Below are 22,735 nucleotides of genomic sequence, written 5' to 3' on the forward strand. Positions count from 1 at the left end.
AGAACAACTTCTTTACTAGATCTTTCTGGTGTCATTGTGATTAGGCCACTCCCATTATCAAATTCCTATAGAATTTTGAAATGTTAAGTTAAAAATTTGCAGTTTTGAAGTTATCATACATTTCCCCTTACATCACTAACTGACCTCTATTTTGCTCTTCCCAAGTTTGTACTCCTACTTTCATCCATCTATCCCTTCCTCTAAATTGGTGCTTTCGAAAGCATGGTTTTGGGACTCCTGGGAGTCCAAAGGATCCACATCTCTCTTGGTAGAGGGTCTACAAGGTCAAAATAATTTTCTTAATTATGATAAGATGTTTAATTTCAAATATGGCAAATTTTGATAGGTAATTTAACTCACAAAATAAAAGCTCTTTAGAGAGCTTCTGTAAATTTTTTTAAGAATGTAAAGGGATCCTGAGACCAAAAAGTTTGAGAACCACTGTTCTAAAATTGTCTTTCCTTATCTCCACCAAACTGCTTCACCATCTTACTGAAACTCTGTTCAAGTCATATTTTATTTAAACAATTTTTGGAAAACTTACTTGTTTTGTTGTTCTGGTAACTTCTTTATCTTGAAAGAGTCTATATTTAGTATTCAATAAATGAGGACTACCATAAATATTTTCCCAAATCATCTTAATAAATGGTTAATTTTAGCTATATTTAAATAGTAGTTTTTGAGGTGAAATTGATAGTTACTGTCATTTAAATACACAAATTCAAGGAATTTTTGGGGTATCACAGTAAATGTTCTTTATTATAATCAGCTTGCTTTATTTTCATATACATTTAGGCAGTGATAATTTATTCTCTATTACACTTGAGTTTCTCATAACTTTATATAATGGTAATTTTAAATTGTTTTATCCATTTTTAAAAGTCAGGACATCAAAACACCATGGGTCAGGTGTCTTTACAGTTCAACATTAGAAGCAAGAGCCCAAAGCCAAGAAAAGGTTAATTGTTCCAATCTGATACATTATTAGAAATCTCTATTTAGTTCCATTCATGTAGTATTTGAATATAGCCTAAATAAAACTATTGGGGGAGGAGAGAATTCCAGTAGTGAATAGATCAGCTGTTCATGAAGTTACTTTACTACTTGAAATTTCTTTCCTTTTTCAGATAATGAATTGCTATGGGAAAGGAAAAGGAAAAGTGAGGATAACTCTGGTAACAAAGAATGAGCCATACAAACCACATCCCCACGATCTAGTTGGAAAAGACTGTAAAGATGGCTACTATGAGGCTGAATTTGGTCAGGAACGCAGAGCTCTGATGTAAGTGACCATTCTCTCTCATAAGCTGGTGTTTGTGTGAAATACACCCTCCCAGAACTTTCAGAAGCAAGAAGATGATTAGAAACCAATTCCTCCCATGTCCATTCATCACTAAGAAGATAATTATTCTTGTTGACTAATAGGCAATGTTTCCTTTCCTGTTGTATTCTAATTACTTTTTCCTTCTACAGTAGCTGAATTAAATCACCATACATCTTATGGGAGAAATGAAAGGAACATAGCAGCTGCGATTAATATTTTTTTGGTGATTGATGGTATATTCTACATGTCTCAGTGTTGAAATTTTGGCCTCCTATTTTTCCTAATTTCCTGCTTCACTTTGGCCAGTGATTAATTGCTTTGCACTTAAAATGTTACATCATAAAATTACTAGGAGTTATTATACACATTATCCTGTTTTTACACCTAGATATTTGATTTAACTTTCCTTGAAATAGATTTAGATTTCTAAGTCTATAAACGTTATTTATTTTGAAGAACTAAGAGATTATATCTTTTTATATCATTTCAGGGACTTTTTTGAGACTTAAATTTGTTTTAAAATCTTTAAAGAAACCATGTGACTTGAAAATTTTGTATGTAAATGGTAGTTTTACAAAATGAATTGATTTTTTTAAGTTGATTAATATTTGATATGAACTATCTTTTATCTTTTTTTGTTTCTTTCATCTACTGATTTCTCTGATAATAAAAATATGCATTTAAAAATAATTTAGACCTTGTGATGGACAATAGATATGTGTTTGACAGCTGACCTAAATAAGCTATAAAAATATCACAACTTAAATCATAATCTGTTTACTAGTTTGATCACAGGATAATGTGGAACGTTGATGGAGACAGAGGATCCCTAATAATAAAATTAAAGATTTACCTATTTTGAACAAGACATTTCCTCCTATCATGATTTGTCAGGCATACATGTGAATTCTAGGTTAAGAGTTTAAGTTTTCTAGTGAGATAACCAGCAAATAAATAACTTTAGTTAATTAATAATAAATATTAATAACTTAAGTTATTAAGTAAATAACTTAAAGCCTTTCCAATTTAGTATATGGCCTGCCAAAGCTTGAACTCTTTTGGCATAGACATTGTGCAAAGGAGTAAATTAGTAAGTCACGTTTTATTTTTCTCTAGAGAATTTAAATAAGTGAATTTACTAAAGCTTGAAATGATTGTGATATACATTGATGAAAATACTATTGAATCTTTAAGAAGATTCATAATTTAAAAGTATTACAATAATATTTTGCTCTAGTGTAGTAAATATTCCACTGAATATCTTTTCATGTTTATGAGTTATTTTTCCTTTCTTTTTTTTGAGTATTTGTACATTAAAAATACTTTTTAGATGTTGATTACTTTTTAAATTGATTGTTTTCTTTTGTGAATATCCATTTACTCTTATCACATCCCTTTCTCTCTTTACCTTCATCTATCTCTCCAATCCTTTCTAATTTTTGTCCCTCCAAAATTCTTTTCATTTTATTAATCTTAGTTTAATGCCTTGTTTCTTCTAATCCATGGATTTGCCTTTGAAAATAAATTATTCATCTCTAGAAATCAGAGTACTAAAAACTAAACTGATTGTAGTAGATGACTGGTGAAAAGAGTAGTAGCATTTACTATAGACATTTTTTTTTTTTGATATCTAAATGTTAACTAAATGATGTTTGGTTAGTCTAAGTATCTTTTAGTTTAATGTCCTTTAGACTCTGTTATTACATAATTCTTACTAAAATAACCTATCAAAAGTTAAAATCCATTCAGGACAATGCATTTAGCAAATTCAAGCCTCATTCTTTTCTTTAAGGTGTAATGGTTCAGTGACTTATATGAAAACCTGTGCCTAGATTATGTGAAATTCACTCTGGCCAACATTGTTGAAAATAACGAATCTAGCTAGTGTCTGTTGCCTTCAGGCTCTCAGTTATGTGCCCTTCTCTCTCTTCCATGTCCCTCTTTCTCCAGTCCTTCGAATCTTCATCTTCTTTTCTCCTTCATCTCTGCCACTCTTCCTCACTCTTGCCAGGCTCCTCCATTCCTAGTTAAAACCAGTTCTTAGAAAGATATTTAAAATCCATTTTTGCTAAGGTTTAATAACTATAATACTTAAAGTATTTGTAAGAGTAGTCTGGGAAGGAGAAGAAAGAGAAGTAGAAGAATTTGCATATTCATTGTGATAAAAGCTTTAAAAAAAAAAAACCCAAAACACAAGTTTTTTGTTCTAGCAAACTGATGTTTTTTAGAGGACCAGGAAATTAGCCTGGAGTCTTTGAAATTGTTTTTATTAGGAAGCATTTGTTTTTCCATCCATGAATATGCTTCTATGACTGCAGAAACAAAATGTGTAAGCTTGTGCATTGATATTCCTGACAGGTACTTATGACTATAATAAGGAGTAGCAGACTATTTTCAAGCAAATATTACAATTGATAGTAGAAGTATAAAATAGCACTGTAATTAATGAATTTGCTAATTTGTCATTTTTGGCTTTGTATATATATTAGCCATAACACATCAACTATTTATCCATATAGAGGATATGATATTTATACTTTATAATTTATTATTAGTATAAATATTTTGTAGATTTGTAGTTGCTTGGATATCATTTCATTTCATTTCATATCCCATGTTTCTTTGGTTATGCTCAACTATGAATAGAACTAAGGAGAATCTGGTTCATGAACAAACACTGTTCTTAATATTCCTGTTAACTGAATGTATAATATTTGTTACTGAAATATTGAGTTGATTAGATTGCCTTCTTTTTTCCATTCCTAAGATGAAAAAAAAGTTTTAATGTATACTGGTAAAACAGTGCTTAGGATTTTCAGTTGATTTTTGTGAACACACAATACACACGCACACACACACACATCTTGTTATAATATCAGTAATACTAGTGGTATATCTTTTATCTTTTGTGGGAAAAAATGAATTCATTTATTTTGGAAAAAAATAAAATCTGAATGTGTATTTACCTGAAAGGATATAGTGAGAGGCAGTATAATCTAATGGAAAGAGCACTGGCTTGAAAATCAAAACAGTGAATAGAGGTTGGAATTCTGGTTCTGCCACTAACTAGATGGGTTAAAGAAGTTTGGACCTTAATAAATTATTTAAGTTCTGAGTCTCAATGTCTTCATAGCTGAAAGAGGTCAGACTATATATGTTCTTAATCTATGAGGTTACAGTTATTATTGGTCTAAAATTATGTGAAAAACAGTGAAGTCTAATCAAATAATATATTAGAAATTATTTGACTTTGTTTTTGAATGAGTATTTCACCGAAGAGCCCTTTTGTTTAGAAAAATTAAAAAATATCTTTAGAGCCTCTGGGTGAATCTAGGAATATTCATGAGGAAAAAGTTATATGGTTTCAGGAATTTCAACAAGAGTAAAATCTTTTACAGAAAACACAACTTCATTAGAAGATATAGAGAAAGGAAATGTCAAAGTTAATTTCAGGTGTTATTAAGCAAAGTTTAGTACATATGAATTGGGTGTTTTTTTAGAGTATTTGGAGGAAAAGATTATTGATTTTGAGAGGATCCATAAGAAAAGCTTAATGTGAATTGCTAAGTAAAGTTTACAAGAACAATAGTATTATGATAGTAGAACTTTGCTTCCTTGTTCATATCCACCAAACTTTAATGATGTAATGGTTTTTCCATGTGGGACTATGTATTACTGCTGGTGGTGGTGGTGGGGGAGTCCCCTGGCAGTGATCTCTACTTGTCACATGCAAATGAGTAGTGTTGATAGCTATTCAGAACTTTTCCATAAATGTGACATTTTGAAACTTTATAAATGTTTAATTTTTAAATATAAAAATCTCTTAAATTTCCCATTGATTTTTCAAAATGAGTTATATTCTCTGATAATATTTCTAATAAATAATGTTGTAGTTGAGTGCAACAAAAGCTATTCCACTGTTGTCTAGGACTGGACTACACATTCAAAGGCAACATAATGTCAACTATTCAAATTCTTTGCAAGTACCTTCAAGTCCCTTCTGATCTTTGGGATTACATTTTGTTTTCTAAATTGGTAAATTTGACTTGGAAATACTGAGAGAATGCAGTTACAAATATCTCTATGCAAAAATGTATATTCTGTTTTTTTCCTTTTAATGTGTACTTTAGAAATTTAACATCATTTTTGCTTTCTGTCACTTAGTTCTACATCTGTTAGTATTAAATTGACTAATTGCAGTATTCAGTAGGTCTTAGGACCTTTTGTTTTTGTGATTAAAAAACATTTACTTGATAGTTCTTCATTTTACTCTGTTCTAGTTTTCAGAATTTGGGGATTCGATGTGTAAAGAAAAAAGAAGTTAAAGAAGCCATCATTTCACGAATTTCAGCAGAAATTAACCCTTTCAATGGTAAGTGTATTTTACAAGACTTATTGATGTCATGATTCATCTGATAGGCAATGTTTTGCAAAATTTTTCTCAGAAATGTATGAGTATTACAATAGCTGTGTAAGATGAACCAAATTCCTTTTTTCTCTACCATTTTCTCTGAACTGCCAAGGTTCAAAGTTAAAGAAAAAGTTTTAGAAAATGAATATTGTTATAAACAGGAACATACCTTTCTGTCCTTAAAAAGCATATAGGTCTTAATGTTGAGACAAGATTAACATATGAATTGATAGTAAATGATATGAGATATTTTAATCAGTAATTAAATTGTATATTACAGATCACAAATATTATAGAAACCCACAGAAGAAGTAGATTAGTGAGGTCTGGATTAGTTGGCTGCAGAAATGAGATTTGAAGTGGCCTGTTTGGTTGGATTGGGTTGGATTTAGATGGTTAGCAGAAGGGAAGAATGCCTTTTTTTTTTTTTTTTTTTTTTTTTGACTTACCCAGGGTCACACAGCTAGGAAGTGTTAAGTGTCTGAAAACAGATTTGAACTCATGTCCTCCTGACTTCAAGGCCAGTACTCTGAGAATAAATCTTCCAGGCAAAGCTTAGGCAGGAATGAGCACTGTGTTTTACAGGGACAAGATCATTCTGTTTTGAATGAAGGGAATGTGTTGAGGAAGAGTAGAAAATGAGATTTGAGCAATTAATGAGGAACCATGTCTTGAAAATCTAGAATTTGAATTTAAATTTGATGCAGGAGAAAGTAAGATGAAATGTTTTTGACCATGAAAATAGAATGATAAACATGGCCTTTGGGTGAAAATCAGTCAGAGAGTAATATGCAGAATGACTGAGGGGGAAGCTGGAGGCAAGTGAGAACCCTCAGAATCTCATAATGAATAATTTGGGAATGGGTTTCTAGGCCAGGATGATGTCAACTACATGATGCAGTACTCAGGCCTGTGTGGCTGGGGCACCATTCACCAGGTCTTGGGCACTTGTCCCAGGCTTTGTCTTCTGCCTGCTTCCTGCTGCAGAGCCCCTTTAATTCAGAAACTTCCATTTGAGGCCTTTTCTATTGAAATGACCTCCAGACTAGTTTATGTACTTTAGTCTTTCCTTCTTCAAAATACCCTATTCCTTACTGCCAGACTAAGTTTCTTCAACACTTTTATCATATTATTTTTCTGCTTGCGGTTTCCCCTTGCCCTCAGAATAAAGTGTGACTTTCTTAGCTTGGCATTCAAAGCCATGATGATTATCTGCCTCCAATTTCTCACACACACGCGCGCTTGCGCACACACACCCCATTTACTTCTCCCAAACATTGTTTGCTGCTGTGCTTTATTTACTCCAGTTGTTTTCCTGCCTGGGACATTATCAAAGCCTTGCTCAAGATCCATCTCCCTCATGAAGCTTCCTCTAGTTAATATATAGCTCACTTGTCAAATTAGTCACATATAAACTTTATTTTATTGTTGTTGAATTTTTATGTTATTAGATTTTCATGTATTTGTCTTATCTCATCTGGATTATAAATCTTAATTTTTTGTATTCCTCATAGTACTTAAGAATTTGCTGCACATAATAGATAAAAAAGAATTTTGCTTGATTAATAGAAAAGAAAGCTAATTTGATGATAATTCCAATGTGGTACCAATAGGTGCTTAGGGAAACTGCTAATGACAAGGACAATAATTGGGATGGAAAGGCAGTTTTGTGGGAGGAAAGATGCTTGTTCTGGATATGAATCATACCATTATTCTGAGCTGAGCTGAGCCTTAGAGATCATTTCTAGTCCCAGTATTCTTATGTTTATAGATGAGGAGATGGAGGCCTAGAGAAGCTAACTTATTTGTTCAAAGTCACAGTGAGTTTGTGGTGACAGAGAAATTGCAAAATGAGGGTAGGACTGTCCTCATATATGTAGTATGTCATCTAGATGTATTGTTGAGTGGTTTCTCAAATTGTATGATATATTTTGATAATTATTTTTATCTAAGTGAAAAATTGAGTTTTTGTAGAAAATTCATTAAGTAGATCTTATTTCAAAGAAGTCACATTAAGTCACTTACCTTTCCCCAGGTTGGCTTCATTCTGTATTCTGATAGGAATTTTATAGTTGTGGTAATGATTATCATGTGATTTAAAAAAAAAAATTAGGATAAAAGACTAAAATGTTTATTTGAAATCTCAAAATTCTAAAAATTTTGGAACTTAGTTTTATGTTGTGTTTATTTCTCTTCTTGATCATTTGAGCTATTTTATATCTCCTGTACTACAGATAAGGTGAGGTTTTTAAAAATGTTTTTGATATCCTCAAGATATAGATGTCATCCATTAATTTAAATTATTTTTTTAAAATATTTTATTTTTTCTCCAATTATATGTTAGAACAATTTTTTTACATTTTGAAAAAAGTTTTGAGTTTCAAATTTTTCCTCTTATTCTTTTCTTTCCGCCTCTCTAAGATGGCAAACAATCTGATATAAGTTATACATGTGCAATCATTTCCATATTAATTATTTTTTACAAGAAGACTCAAAGAATGAAAGGAAGAAAGAATAGGAGAGAGAGAGAAAGAGGGAGAGGGAAAGAGGAAGGAAGGGGAAGTATAGATGGAGAAAGGAAAGAAGAAAAAAGGGAGAGAGTAAAAGAGAGAGAAGAAAAAATATTCTTCAAAATTATATTCAGACAATGTAAGTTCTTTCTTTGGAGTTGAATACCATATTTCATCCTGAGTCTTTGGAATTGTCTTGGATCACTGTATTTTTTTAAAAGCTTTTTTTTATTTTCAACACATGTGCATAGATAATTTTCAACATTGACCCTTGCAAAACCTTGTCTTCCAAATTTTTTTCCCTCCCTTCCTCCTATCCCATCCCCTAGATAGCAAGTAATCCAATATATGTTAAACATGTGCAATTTTTCTACACATATTTCTACAATAATCATGCTGCACAAGAAAAATCACATCAAAAAGGAAAAAAATGAAAAAGAAAACAAAATGCAACCAAACAACAAGAACAAAAGTGAAAATACTATGCTGTGATCCATATTCAGTTCCTGCAGTCCTTGGGTGTAGATGGCTTTCTTCATCACAAAATCATTAGAACTGGCCCAAATCACCTCACTGTTGAAAAGAGCCAAGTTGGATCACTGTATTGCTGAAAATAGCTAAGTTGTTCACAATTCTTATGTTGCTGTTGTTGTGTACAATGATCTCCTGGTTCTGATTATTTTACTCTGCAGTAGTTTGTGTAAGTCTTTCCAGGTTTTTCTGAGATTCATACTGCTTATCATTTCTCATAGAACAATAATATTCCATTACAATCATATACCACAGCTTGTTCAGTCATTTCCCAATTCATAGACATCCCTTTGATTTCCAATTCTTAGTCACCACAAAAAGTGCTGCTCTGAATATTTTTGTATAAATAGATCCTTTTCCCTTTTAAAAAAATCTCTTTGGAATGCTTAGAAGTGGTATTGCTGATATTCAAAGGTTATGCATTGTTTTATAGCTCTTTGGGCATAGTTCCAAATTGCTCTCCAGAATGCGTGGATCAGTTCACAATTCTCCCAACAATGCATTAGTGTTACACTTTCCCCACTTCCTTTCCAATATTTATCCTTTGTCATAATGGCTAATCTGAAAGGTCTGAGATGGTACCTCAGAATTGCTTTAGTTTGCATTTCTGTAATCAATAGTGCAAATTTTATCTTTAGAAGCTTTATTTCTATAGCAATTGGTAAGAGAAGAAATGGATTTTCTTTTTGTATATTTTTAAATAGATGAATGGGCAGCTAGTTGTCACAGTGGATATAGAGCATTGGTCCTGAAATCAGGAGGACCTGAGACTTGATACTTACTAACTGGGTAATTCTGGAAAAGTCATTTAACCTGTTTGCCTTAGTTTCCTCATCTTTAAAATGAGTTGGAGAAAGAAATGGCAGACCACTCTGCCATTTGCCAAGAAAACCTCAAATGGGATCACAATGAGTAATCAATTCAACAAATAGGCAAAAATAGTCTTACTGGCCAAGTCATGAGTGACTGTAGTCTTTTGTAATTTGGTCAGAATAACTAGTAGATCCTTTTCAAAAGTGTGATACGTGTTTTGAGATCTTTAATTTAAATCTCTTCCCTATTTTAATTAGAATCTACTGTCAGCATATATTGAAAATGAACATATGTGGTAAAACCCAGAATAAGATCTGTGTACAGTTCTGGCAGGATAAAAAACCTTTTATCTTACCAGATTAACCTATACACCCTTATCTCTCCCTGCCCACCCCCCCCAAAAAAAAAAATCCAAAACAACCAAGCAAAGCCACAAGGCTCCTGTTACAGTTGGGGACCAAATTATGTTTCCTCCAGGATCAGTTACTCTTGTATATATTATGGCATCTAGCATGAATTGAGGCCAGTGCCTTGTCATAATTGTTTTAGATTTGAAACTAGGTCCTGTCAACTGATACCCATCAAGGTTACATAGTTTGGGGTTTCTTGTGAAGTGTTATATACTAGACTCACAAGGGTTGCAAATTTGGTTTTCCAGAATTAAAGTTTGGTATTTGAGATCTTTAATTTAAATCTCTTCCCTATTTTAATTAGAATCTACTGTCAGCATATATTGAAAATGAACATATGTGGTAATACTACTGTATTATTGTTGAAGGTTGCCTCATCTTAAATATTTAGAGTCAACTCTCAGTATTTGTAAATATTTAGTAACTGGGTTCTGTTTATTACACTAATGTGTCTCTTTGTTAAGTTCTCAAAGGACACTTTGACACTATACATAGGAGAGGAATATATAACATTGACCTAGCATGTTCTTTGACACTTTACTGTAGAATTTGCACTTCTGTCCTATATTTCAGTTTTCTGTTTTCCAAGTGTGCAAGATAGTGGCTTTGTTTCCTCCTAGTAATGGGCGGGAGGGCAGTGCAGGATGGTTTTGGTAACCTTGTATATAGAAAAGAGAAAATAGAATCTTTATTATATAGTTTGAAATATAGGATGCTTTTAACATTTGTTACTGCTGACCAGTAATTTCATTTTACATTTTTAAGCTAAGATCTTCCTTTACATTCTTATGATAGGGAGGCGATCCTGGGTTCAACCCATCTTACCAAGGTAGAAAGAATTTAAATATGGTACTGAAAATAGATGATGTACCTGTCTTCTTGGACCTGTCTAGTTACATTCAGAGAGGCAGATCACCAAATAAGTCATAGGGATTTTTTTTTTCTTGATCATAGTTCATCAAGATCATTTTCTACTAAATCAGAGTGGTTTTTGTTTTTGTAGTTATATTTTGTTTTGTCTTGTTTTGCATTGTTAGAAATAGCTATACAAATTAAATCATAGATCTTTTAAGCATTGAAGAATATGACTATAGAAACCAAAAATCCTTAGTTGTTTTGTTGTTATTGAAGTTTCTATGATTTACTGAAAAATGTTTCTAATCAATTCTTAATTTGAATCAGTTTAATCAGATCAGTTTTCAATTTCATTTTAGGCTTTTAGCAAGTATATTAATGTTTGTGTTGTTTCAGCAAAGCAATTTGGCATTAGAAATTTTTATCCACATTGATGTAGATACCAATCAATAAGCTTTTATTAAATCACACCACTTCCTGGTCATCTCTTATACTTTGCCTTCTACCTATCACCCTCATCTTCCTCCCCCTGTAACTTTGGATTCTGTTTTTAGATCCTTTCTTTTCCCTTTTCATTCCCCACATAGATGAATACTTATCTTGCCTCCAAATCACTTTGTGGCAGTCTACACATTTTAATTTCTGCTTTTAGGCCAATATCTTCATCTCTCTCCCCTTGTACTCTACTGTGGAGTCTGTTCTCCTTCTTCCCTCTCATTTCCAAAAGATTAGTATCATAATAAGAATAAATTGAATTATAATTAAACTTTACTTTTTTCTTATAACATTTATAAAATGCTTTATTAATGTACAGTATACCCAATTCTATTCATCTTGTTTCACACTAATGATATTTAGTATTCTTAGAATTTTAAAAAGTTTATGTCTATGAAGCTAGGGAATATTTTAATTTGTTTTTAATTTACATTCTCAATTTCAAAAAGCCTGGCATAGTGATGCATTATAAAAAGTTACTTTTTTTCTTTCCTGTTCTGTCACTATATGTGTATTATGATTGTTTTTGAGTAAGGCATTTCTATATTATTTGGGTTTTAAAGGCATGTTTTAAACTTTTAATTAAAAAAGAGAGAACATGAATGTTACATCATATTCTGTTGATCAAGTATGAAATAGAATTTAAAAATAGTTTAAGAGGAATTGGCTGGATGCATGCTTCCTCTTTCATGATAGTTTATAGATTTCTTTAATACATTTATAGGGTCTGGTAAGAACTGGTAAGGGCTAGTGAGAACTTGACACTGATCTGCTTTCAATATGAATTGTCTAAATGTTGACAGAAAAAAAAGGAATTAATATTTGGCATGTGTGGTAACTTCAGTTTTTAAGTTACTTAAATTAATGCAAATTTGTTAAATAAAGAATGTAAAAATTTTGAAAGGTTGGAATTATTAAAGAAGGCTAAACCATTCCTGACCCTACCCTGTTTGCCTACCTAAGGAGTGGATTAAGTTGGACAATCCCTGATGCCTATTATCTGTATAGTAAAATATAAGCTCCTTAGCTTAATGCTAAAGTAGTCTCCACAATCTGGCCTCAGTGTGCCAGGGAGTATGGCTCCAGGGAAGAGCTTTGGACTGCCAACCAAAAAGTTCAAATCCAGGCAACTCCATCATCCTTGGTTCCCTTTTTCTAAGAGAGAAGTGCAGTGGGAAAAGGGCTGGGTTTGAAGTCCCATTGGATTGACTGCTGCTTGCATAACCTTTAGACCTGAGCTTCTTTGGGCCTCTGTGACTTCATCTGTAAAATGAAGGAATTGATATAATAATAATGGTAATAACTAACATTTATATACCTCATACTTTATGCCAGGCACTGTGCTAACCACTTTACAATTACAAATTTACATTTGATCCTTACAACAACCTTAGGAGGCTGGTGAGAAGAGGGAGCCAGTAGAAGTTCTCTAAGTTCCTGACTCCAGGTCCTGTTGCTGGTGCACAGGACAGCTGATTCAGTTGTGAAATCCTGTGATGTTTCCACCTTCTTTCACATTCTGTTTTTGTAACCTGTGGGCATAATCACACTGGATTAACCATTGTTTCCCAAATTCAGCACTAAAGCTCTAACTTCTCAGGATTTGTGCCAGTTTTGGCTTATGTGTTGAAAAAACACCTTTGTTGCCTCCAATCAGCCAATCTTCTCTTCTTTAAAGTCTTCGTTGTAGGTGCTTCTTTCTATGAAGGTTTCCCCTTAGGTATTCTCAACTTCTTTTTTCCTAGAACATTTTGTTACATTTCTTCTTTGCTCTATCACACCTCTCTGTGTGCTTGTGGCATGGACCCAGCAAACAGTAAGTTTCTTGAGGGTAAAGACTATTACTTTTATTCCCAGGCTAACACTACCTTGCTCTTAAAAAGTGCTCAATAATTGTTAGGGAAGACTTCTTGCAGGAGGTATCTTGTAATGATAATTTGTTTTACAAAGCTTTTCCATGCAACCCTGTGAGACATTTTACAGTTGAAAACTCAGAGAAATTGTCTTTTTTCAAGGCCACATAGCTAATGTGTGTGAGTTTAAACTTCATTATACCATTACTAAATTACTAAAAATCACTCATTTTTAAAAAAGATTTATTTATTTTTTGTGAGGCAGTTGGGATTAAGTGACTTGTTCAGCATCACACAGCTAGTAAGTGGTAAGTGGCCGGATTTGAACTCAGGTCCTTCTGACTCCAGGTTTGGTGCTTTGCCCCACTGTGCCATCCAACTGCTCCCCCTTTTTAAAAAAATTATTTTATTTGGAAAAACAGAATAAGAAAAAGAGAGAAACAAAAAAAGAAATACAAAACAAAATAAAGCAAAACAAAAAAGAACATTATTATGTGCCCAGAAGAACATCATGTCTTTCCTATCCCTGTTGATTACTTAATTAATTCTGCTCCATAACTTGCATTGCTATTACTTAACCTCCTCCCACCCAAAGATTCTTCCCTTGTCTTCTTCCCTCCTCCTTTGTTTCCCCATCTGCCCATTCCTCCCCCTTTATTTTTTTATAGATTTTGGAGGGTGCTATACCCTTCATGATATATATGTGGTGGTGTCTATTAAACCCATTCCCCATGTGAATAGGTTTTCAGAACTATGAGCCCTCCACCATCACCACCACCACCACCCCCTCTCCCCCGTGCCTTTTTGTCTATTCTTCCTCTGTACCTCATTTGTATAACATGATTACTATTTTTACATTAACTCTGCCAATCTTTCCTTTGCGCTACACTATTATTGATGTGAATCTTAAACATGAGTATACATATATACATATGAAAAAACATAAATAATTTGTCCATGTTGAAATAGTTTGTCAATGTTGAGGTTCCGTAAAATTTATCTTTCATATTGCCTCTTATATGTTAAATTTCCAATATTTTAGATTTGGTTGAAAGTCCTGAAAATCTGCAAATTCGTTGAATGTCCATTTTTTCTCATTCAAAATTATAAATAATTTTGTTGGATATGATACTTTTGGCCACAGGCCTGGTTCTTTTTATTGTCGGTAGATATGATTCCAGGATCTGTGGTCTTTTATTGTAGCTACTAAGTCTTGTGCAATTCTAATTGTAGCTCCAGCGTATTTGCTTTATTTTCTTGTAAATTTTTTTTTGACCTGGGGATTTCAAAATTTGGCAATGATATTCCTGTGTGTTTTCCACAAAGTGTCTCTTTGAGGTAGTGATTGGCGGATTTTTTTCCTATTTCTACTTTTCTCTCGTGTTCTATCACTTCAGGATAATTTCTTTGGATTATTTGTCAACATTTGTTGTTGTGTCAACATTTTCTTATTGGTCACAACTTTCTGGAATTTCAATTATTCTTATATTTTCTCTTGCTCTATTATCTAGATATGTTGTTTTTCTTATAAACTATTTCACATTCTGTTTTGTATTCTCATTCTTTATAATGTTTTATTTTCTTAATATTTTCTTAACCTTCCCTCACCCAAAGATTCCTTCCTTGTCTCCTTCCCTCAATCTTTGCTTCCCCATCTGCCCATCCCTCCCCCTTTATTTCTGTATAGATTTTGGAGGTGCTATACTCTTCATGATATATATGAAATATATATGGGTTCTCTATAGCACCCATTTCCAATGTGAATAGATTTTCAGAACTATGAGCCCTCCCCTTATCCCCCATGCCTCTGTGTCTATTCTTCCTCTGTACCTCATTTGTATAACATGATTACTATTTTTACCTTAACTCTGCCAATCTTTCCTTTGAGCTACGCTATTGTTGTTGTGAATTTTAAACATTTCACATACATATGTACATGTATGAAAAAACATAAATAATTTGTCCGTGTTGAAACAATTTATCCAGCAGTGTCCCTGCCCCATTGTCTCTGCACTCATTGGTAGCTGATTCCTTCTCCCCCAGTACTATATCTCCTTTCTGCAGCACAGCTGGGTCTGGCCACTCAGTCTTCCTAGATTCAACCCTGGACTCCACAGTCTTAGGTGAAACTCTCTATGGTTCCTGCTGAGACTCCAGTCATACCCAGTTTTTGCTGAATCCCCAACCTGTGCTTCTTCTCGGATTGTACTTTAAGAACCCTTTTTCTGCCCCAAGTCTTCTCCATTTTTCACCAGTCTATAGTAGCCCTGAAGCACAAATTTATTTTATTTGTGAAGGAAATCAGGAGAGCTTGAAATCTACCAACCTACTCCATCTTCCCAGAATTTTCTCCACATCACTAATTTTTAACACTTTGACATTATATTTTTATAAACTTAAGATTAATATGTCACAGCCAGTTTTATATACACATTCCCACATACATACACACATAGCAATGTGTGTGTGTGTGTGTGTGTGTGTGTATAAACATTTTATGTAGGTACATATCCATATCTGTATAGATCTTGATATGTTTACATATCTAGATCTACATAGGTGACATATCTGTGTATATATACATATACACACAAACATTCCTGTAATCTAAACTTGGCTCTTTTATGTTATATAACTTACCTGTTTTACGATTTCTTGACAATTTTTTTCTTTTTCTTTATGTTATCATAATTTCATGTTCAACTTCAGTTTTTAAAACATGTTAAAGCACTATAATACACTGGAAAAAACGACTGGATTTGGAAGCAAAGGATCTGGTGGAAATCACAGCTTTGATATTTATTGATCATTGTCACCAAATCTTTCAATGTTGCTTCTTCCTTATTTGTAAAACAAGATTAGGAACTAGTTGAGCTCCCAGCTCCTTTTCAGACCTAGAACAGTGAATCTATGATCTTTTAAATTATTGATGCTTAACTTTTAGAATTTTGTACCTAAAATGTACAGACAACTGGTAATGAGACTGAAAAGTCGAGATGTGATCAATAAATATGAATAAAATTCTCAGGGGAATTGCTTTCTATTTGTCTATCCCACATGCCTGGAATGTTCTCCCTCCTCCACACCAATTACTGATTTCCTGTAAGTCCCAACCAAAATCTCATCTTCTAAAGGAAGTCTTTCCTAACTCATTCTAATTCTCAGCACCTTCCCTCTGTTAATTATCTCCTATTTTTCCTGTATATAGCTTGATATATTTGATTATTTTGCCTTAAACATAGTAAGCATTTAATAAATGTTTGTTGATTGAATCTTTTGTATTATTGCTAATAGGTAAGTTAAGGTATGGTATCTTTATATTTGTGTAAACATTGAATATGTTTATATTATGCCCTAAATTTGTATTAAATGTGCCATTATTTTGAGTTATTTTGTCCAAAAGAAAGGTCTTATTATACCCCAAAAATACTTATTGCAGTATTTTTTTTTTTGAGAAACTAAGTAGATGCTCCTCATTTGATTGGGGATTGTTACTGTGCTGTGAGAAATTGTAGAGATGATGAATACAGAGAAGCATGGAAAGACATAAAGTAAAAAAGGGGAAGTAAAAATTAGCAGGGCCAGGAAAACAATATACACTGTGATAGCAGTGACATAAATAGAAAGGACAATAACCACAAAACAATTGAAAATGAATGTTGAGAAATTATAAAGAATAAGGTTGGCCCCAGAGAAGAGCCATGGGAAGACCCCTCTCTCCACTTTCCCTTACATCTGGTGCTTCTTTGCTGAAGTAGTGATGGGACATTGAACATAATGGCAGGTTTTATATTGATTGGTTTCACTAAAATTTTCCTCTTTTACCGCTTTTTCCTTTTAGGACATAAATAATGGGATATCATAAAGGGACTAGGCAGAATGAGTATTGTAGGGGCAAAACTGAATGAAGTTAATAAATACATAAATTAATAAATAGTTAATAAATGTTATTTATAAATAAAAATTTACTAAGAATAATTCATGCTTGGAATTACTCTATAGTACCCTTAATATTATTATATAAGCCAGACAACTCTTTTACCCTCTTTTCCCAGAAATATAACCTTTATGTCATATTTTAAAATTACTTACCTTTTGGGTTTATAACTAAATTCTTCTCTGAAAGTCTCTTCTCACTGTTCTTCAGTCATGTCCCTTTTTGGCATAAGGTTGACAAACATATTTAATAGTCCTCTAGAGCCTCATATTCCTTTAAGTTATTTTTGTGCATTGTGAATTTACTAGTATTAATTGAAAGCAGTTTCTATAAGACTATACATTGCAGCATAGATGCTGATCTACATTGGAAGAGGAAGTTTCCTCCCAGGGACTTTCCTAAACCTGTGTAATTACAGGCCAGGTACAAACAAAAAATGCTTATTGTCTAAGGCACTTTGGCTGAGGCATTCAGCTAGTTTACATTTATTAGGTGTATGCCATGCTAGGCATTGGGAATACAAAGCCAGTAATAGTTTTCTAGGGAAACAACACATACCCATATAAATATATATAAGATAATTAGGCATTATATGAGTTAGAGTGATGCCTAAGGTAACCTTACCCTTAGGGAATATATTATTTAGTTGGAGGATGATAATCATAATTGAGAATTAATTGAGTAGTATGTGAAAAGTATGTGAAATACAGAAATTGATAGCAATAGAAATATAGGAGAGAGCAGTCTGGATTGGGGAGGGGTTAAGATTGGTTTACAGAGGAATTGGTCTTGAATAGGTCCTTTAAACATGAATAATAGTGGAAAAGTGGAGAGGAAAAGTGGAGCTAACCAAAAAGCATCATAGGCAAGAGTGTGAAATTTGCTTAAGGGACCATGAAGTCTAACTTGAGTAAAGTTAATGACACTCCCCATTTCCTCAATAATTCCAGTGGTTCCCTGCTACTTCTAGGATCAAAGATAAACTTGTGTTTGTTGGTTAGGACTTGTCACAATCGAGACCCTCCCTATCTTTCCAGTGTCTTTAAACACTATTCCCCTCTACAAATTCCGCAATTGTGTCACCTCGACCTGTTTGCTGTTTTTCCACATAGGATGCTCCATCTCTCTTCTTTGTTCCTTTGCATTGACTGCCCTTTCCCATTCAATGCTTGGAATATTCCCCTTTTTCACTTTGGCTTCTTAAAATCCTAGCTTCTTTTAAGGCAAAACTCAAAGACATTTACTGGAAGGAACCCTTTTCTAGTTTCTCAAGTGATGCTAGTCTTTTCCCCCTTTGGTCACCTAGAGTGTATGTCATTTGTTTGTGTACATTTTGCTTACCCAATAGAATGTAAGCTCTTTAGGGGAAGGAAATAGTTCTATTTTAGTTTGTATTGTTAGTGGCACAATACCTATGTTAGACATAGTAAACTTCTGATAAAAGCTTACTGATTGATTAATATTGCAGAATAGTGAGAAAGCAGTTTCAAAGGGCAACTTGGAATTCCATTGTGTAAGGCCATGGTAAGGAGTTTGGATCTTATCATATAGGCAGAGGAGGAGAATGTTAAAAGTGTCAAAGTGGTTAAAGTATTAAAAGTGGTGTTTCATTAAACTTATATGGTAGGTTATGATACTCAGAGGTGAATTTGCTACCAACCTGATGTAGAAAGAAAAGAAGCTTCTGCATTTTGATGGCAGCCTAGCAATGTGAAAAGGGCAGTAAAAGGTATATTAGTATAAATAGTTATCAAGTACTAAATTTCATAGCATAATTGTTTTATGAAGAACAAAAGCAACTAATTTTTTCACTCTACCTACAAAATGAAAAGGCAGAAAAAGAAATACAGGTCTCTGATATCTTTTAATTCTGATTTTGAGATCAGATTTAAGAATTTTATAATTCAATAAACTGGATGATTGTATTTTTTTATTTTATAAAAAGATTAGATATTTTTATGTTATATATTTATATTAGATATACCATTATTTTAAGTTATTTTGCATATATAGGAAATTTACAAATATATTTATCTTATGTCAGGTTAATCTTTATTGTTCAGTATTTTTAATTCAAAAACAAAATCATTTACATTTTCTACATATCATTATGCTACAGTATTGTTTAAAATGTTTTAGTGAGTATGCATTCTTACCACCCCCATATTGAGGGGGCAGACTACACCATTATGATGCAGATAATGGTACTGTTTTGACCTTTAGGTGTTTAAATGTGCTAACTCATAGTATCTCATATTTCAGATGCTAGTCTTGAGGATCTCTGCACCATAGTGTAGTTCTGGTAAAAAGTTAGGGATATATAAAAATGAGAAACATTTTATATAGCTGTCATATTGAGATTTGCATATGCTTTTTTGCTGTATACAGCCATGAAAATGTTAATAGAAAGTCACAATTATTTAATAGTTACTATAACATACAAAGGTAGGACTTTTAGTGAAAGAATTTATAAATATATGTATATATACACATGTATACACACACATATGAATGTGTATATGCTTTCAATTTAAGTACTCTTCCAGACAATGAATGTAAACAATGTAAGAACTTGTTTCTTCCAGTATTAAAAGCCATAAAAGTCAGAATTTTAGTAATTGTTTATATGATAATAGTATAAGGACAAAAAAAGGACAGAAATATATTTCTAATAGGAACTGAGTTGCTTTCAAATACAAATTGAATACATATTTTGGTTCATTATTAAGGTTTTTCTATTGCTGCAAATCTACAAAAGTGTTAGCTTTTGACTTTAGAAATTTGTTTCTCTTAATTTTTTATTTGTGCCTAAAAGTTCCATAATAAAATCTTGATTTTTTTCCTCATATGTGTAAACTAAGTATGTCTTCTTTAAACATCTGTACATTATCTCCCAAAACACAGTGCTCGTCATTCCTGTATATCCTATGTAATCTCAGGCTAGCCTTTGTTTGCCTCAATTTCCTTAGTTGTAAGATGTGATTGATAATACACCTACCTCCCAGGGTTGTTGTGAGAATCAAATGAGACAATATTTGTAAAACACTTAGTAAAGTGCCAGGCACATAGATGGCCTTGTATAAATGCTAGTTATTTTTATCCTGTATGCAAATAATTTCTTCTTAAATCTTTACATACAATATAATCATCTTATGGGATCATAGATTTAGAACTGGGAAAGGAATAGATAGAAGGCAGTCCAAAGCTCTTCACTTTACAGACAAGGAAGAGAGGCCTGGATATGTTAAGTGTTTGGCCAAATCAGAAATGATTTAAATCCATCCTTTGATTTCAGATTCATTCTAAGGTGCCTTGCTGCCTCTTTAGTTGGAGTGGTTTTTAAAAATCGTATTACTAATACCTTAGAGTAAATTATTTTATCAAATCTTTAAGTGATTTTCCCAAGAACATCACAGAGTAATAAGTAGCAAAACTTAAGATTGAGAACCAAATCCTTGATTCCAAATCTAGCATTCTTTCCTCTATATTATATTGGAATATCTCACAGTCACCACTGTGTACTATATATATATATATATATATATATATATATATCTCACAGTCACCACTGTGTACTATCTATCTATCTATATCTATATCTATATCTATATATATATCCATTTTTGATATATCACAATCAGCATTTATACTACCAATGTTAATTTTTTATTTTTCTGTATTCTTCCAAGAAGGGGAAGGCTCAGTTTCTGTTTTTCTACTTTTATACAATGCCTAGCATAGTGGTTATGATTGGAAGTAATTGAATGATGAATGATTGGTCAGGAGCAGGAAAATGGTATATTATAGAATTTAAAGTGTGCTATTCATTTTTTAAAAGAACATATTTATCTAACCTCTTTTCACATCAGTTGGAGGGAATTATAGGAGGAAAGAATTTGTATATTTAAAAAATCTTCATGATTATTTAAATTTCCTTAAAATAATTTTCTTATGCAGTTCCAGATCAAGAGTTACTCAACATCGAAGACTGTGATCTCAATGTGGTAAGACTCTGTTTTCAAGTTTTTCTTCTGGATGAACATGGCAATTTAACATCAGCTCTTCCTCCTGTTGTCTCCAACCCAATTTATGATAATCGTAAGTATTTATTTTCTATCTTGTGTTTATTGCCCCAGCTTGTTTTCTTGATGTTTAATTTGGAATTGTAGTGACATTTCCATAATTTTAATTAATGCTGGATAGATATATGTTTTACACTAAATTAGATGTTTATTAATATTTAGAAAGCAGAAATAAATGGATTGTTTTTAGTCATATCTTTTGCTTCATTAGCTGGAAATGGGAGCAGTGTTTGGTGTTATTAAGAACTCTGAGGATTCTCTGGAAGCTAACAATTATTTCTACCTATACCATCTCAAGTAAATGGGAATCTATTGCGGTTTTGAAGTTCTTTAGAAAATAAGTTTCTATAATCTTCTATAATTACCTGTCACAATATTTTTTCAATAGTATTTATTTTTCCAAATACATGTAAAGATAGTTTTCAGCATTCATTTTTGTATTGGTTTCTAAATTTTTCTCCGTTGCTTCCCTCCTATCCAAGACAGCAAATAATCTGATATAGGTTAAACATGTGAGTTCTTTTAAACATATTTCCATATTTGTCATATTGTTGTCACAATATCAAAGGTATTGTTGTCTCCTGATCAATATGCCTGTTTTCTCAGTTCTTCAAGACCTTTAAGAGTGATCTATATGTGTAGTAAAAAAATCAGGAGAGAGGAAGCTTTTGTTTATTAGTTTCCATATCCAGAAAACATTTTTCAGTCACACTGTAGGTAAGAGAATTGTTGGGAAGAAAAATCCAACTGGGTTATTATTAGTAAACTCAAAAACTGTATAACAAAATTTCTAAGCGCTTGGAGGGGACGTTAGACACCATCTAGTCTAAGCAATAGCTGACGTGACGTCATTTCAGTGACATCCTTCACAAGTGGCGTCCTGCCTTTGCTGGCGGACCCAGAGTAGAGAGGAGCTCTCATCCCCTGGGGTAGCCCAGGACTCTGAATACAGAGTCAGAGGATCTGGGCACCAATTCCTCCCTCTGTCCTTAGTGCCTGAAAGCCAGGGACACACACTTCCTTCTCTGCATCTTGGTTTTCTTATTTATATAAATCAATATCCCCTCTATCCCTCGGTCTAGGGTTTAGAATGGTATTTCTTAAATCAAACCGGTTTGCCTCAGCACCTGGAATTTTTATCAACCTTTCCTCATTCTGCCCTCTAATTCATGGCAGGACAAATCTATGACTTCTCCACCATCTCAATCTGAGTGGATTCTAAAACAATCTAAAAAGGTTTGCTCTGTGGCAGTAAGTGCCTGATTAAAGCTAGGTCATATAAATTTGTAATGGACCCAGTCAACACAGTTTTGTGATTTATTTTTTCTTTTTTTAGAGACAGTTGGGGTTAAGTGACTTGCCCAGGATCACATAACTAGGAAATTTTAAGTGTCTGAGGCCAGATTTGAACTCAGGGGCACTTTATCCACTACACCATCTAGTTGGCCTGGTTTTGTGATTTCTTCTAGCAACATTAGTGGATTGGGAATAAAGAGGATAGATCAAGATTGAGT

General features: G+C 32.9%; 1 protein-coding gene across 2 annotated transcripts in view; it reads left to right on the forward strand.

Annotated features, from left to right (window-relative positions):
- The window catches only part of REL (REL proto-oncogene, NF-kB subunit), a 58,491-nt gene that overhangs the window by 14,098 nt on the left and 21,658 nt on the right, over positions 1–22,735 (forward strand). For both annotated transcript variants that reach the window (XM_051975335.1, XM_051975334.1), the window contains 3 exons: positions 1,128–1,282; positions 5,605–5,696; positions 21,097–21,237. In XM_051975335.1, the coding sequence (XP_051831295.1) occupies positions 1,128–1,282; positions 5,605–5,696; positions 21,097–21,237 (388 nt within the window). The remainder of the gene's footprint in view (positions 1–1,127; positions 1,283–5,604; positions 5,697–21,096; positions 21,238–22,735) is intronic.

The sequence above is a fragment of the Antechinus flavipes genome, chromosome 2 (assembly GCF_016432865.1).
Source record: "Antechinus flavipes isolate AdamAnt ecotype Samford, QLD, Australia chromosome 2, AdamAnt_v2, whole genome shotgun sequence".
Classification (NCBI taxonomy): domain Eukaryota; kingdom Metazoa; phylum Chordata; class Mammalia; order Dasyuromorphia; family Dasyuridae; genus Antechinus; species Antechinus flavipes.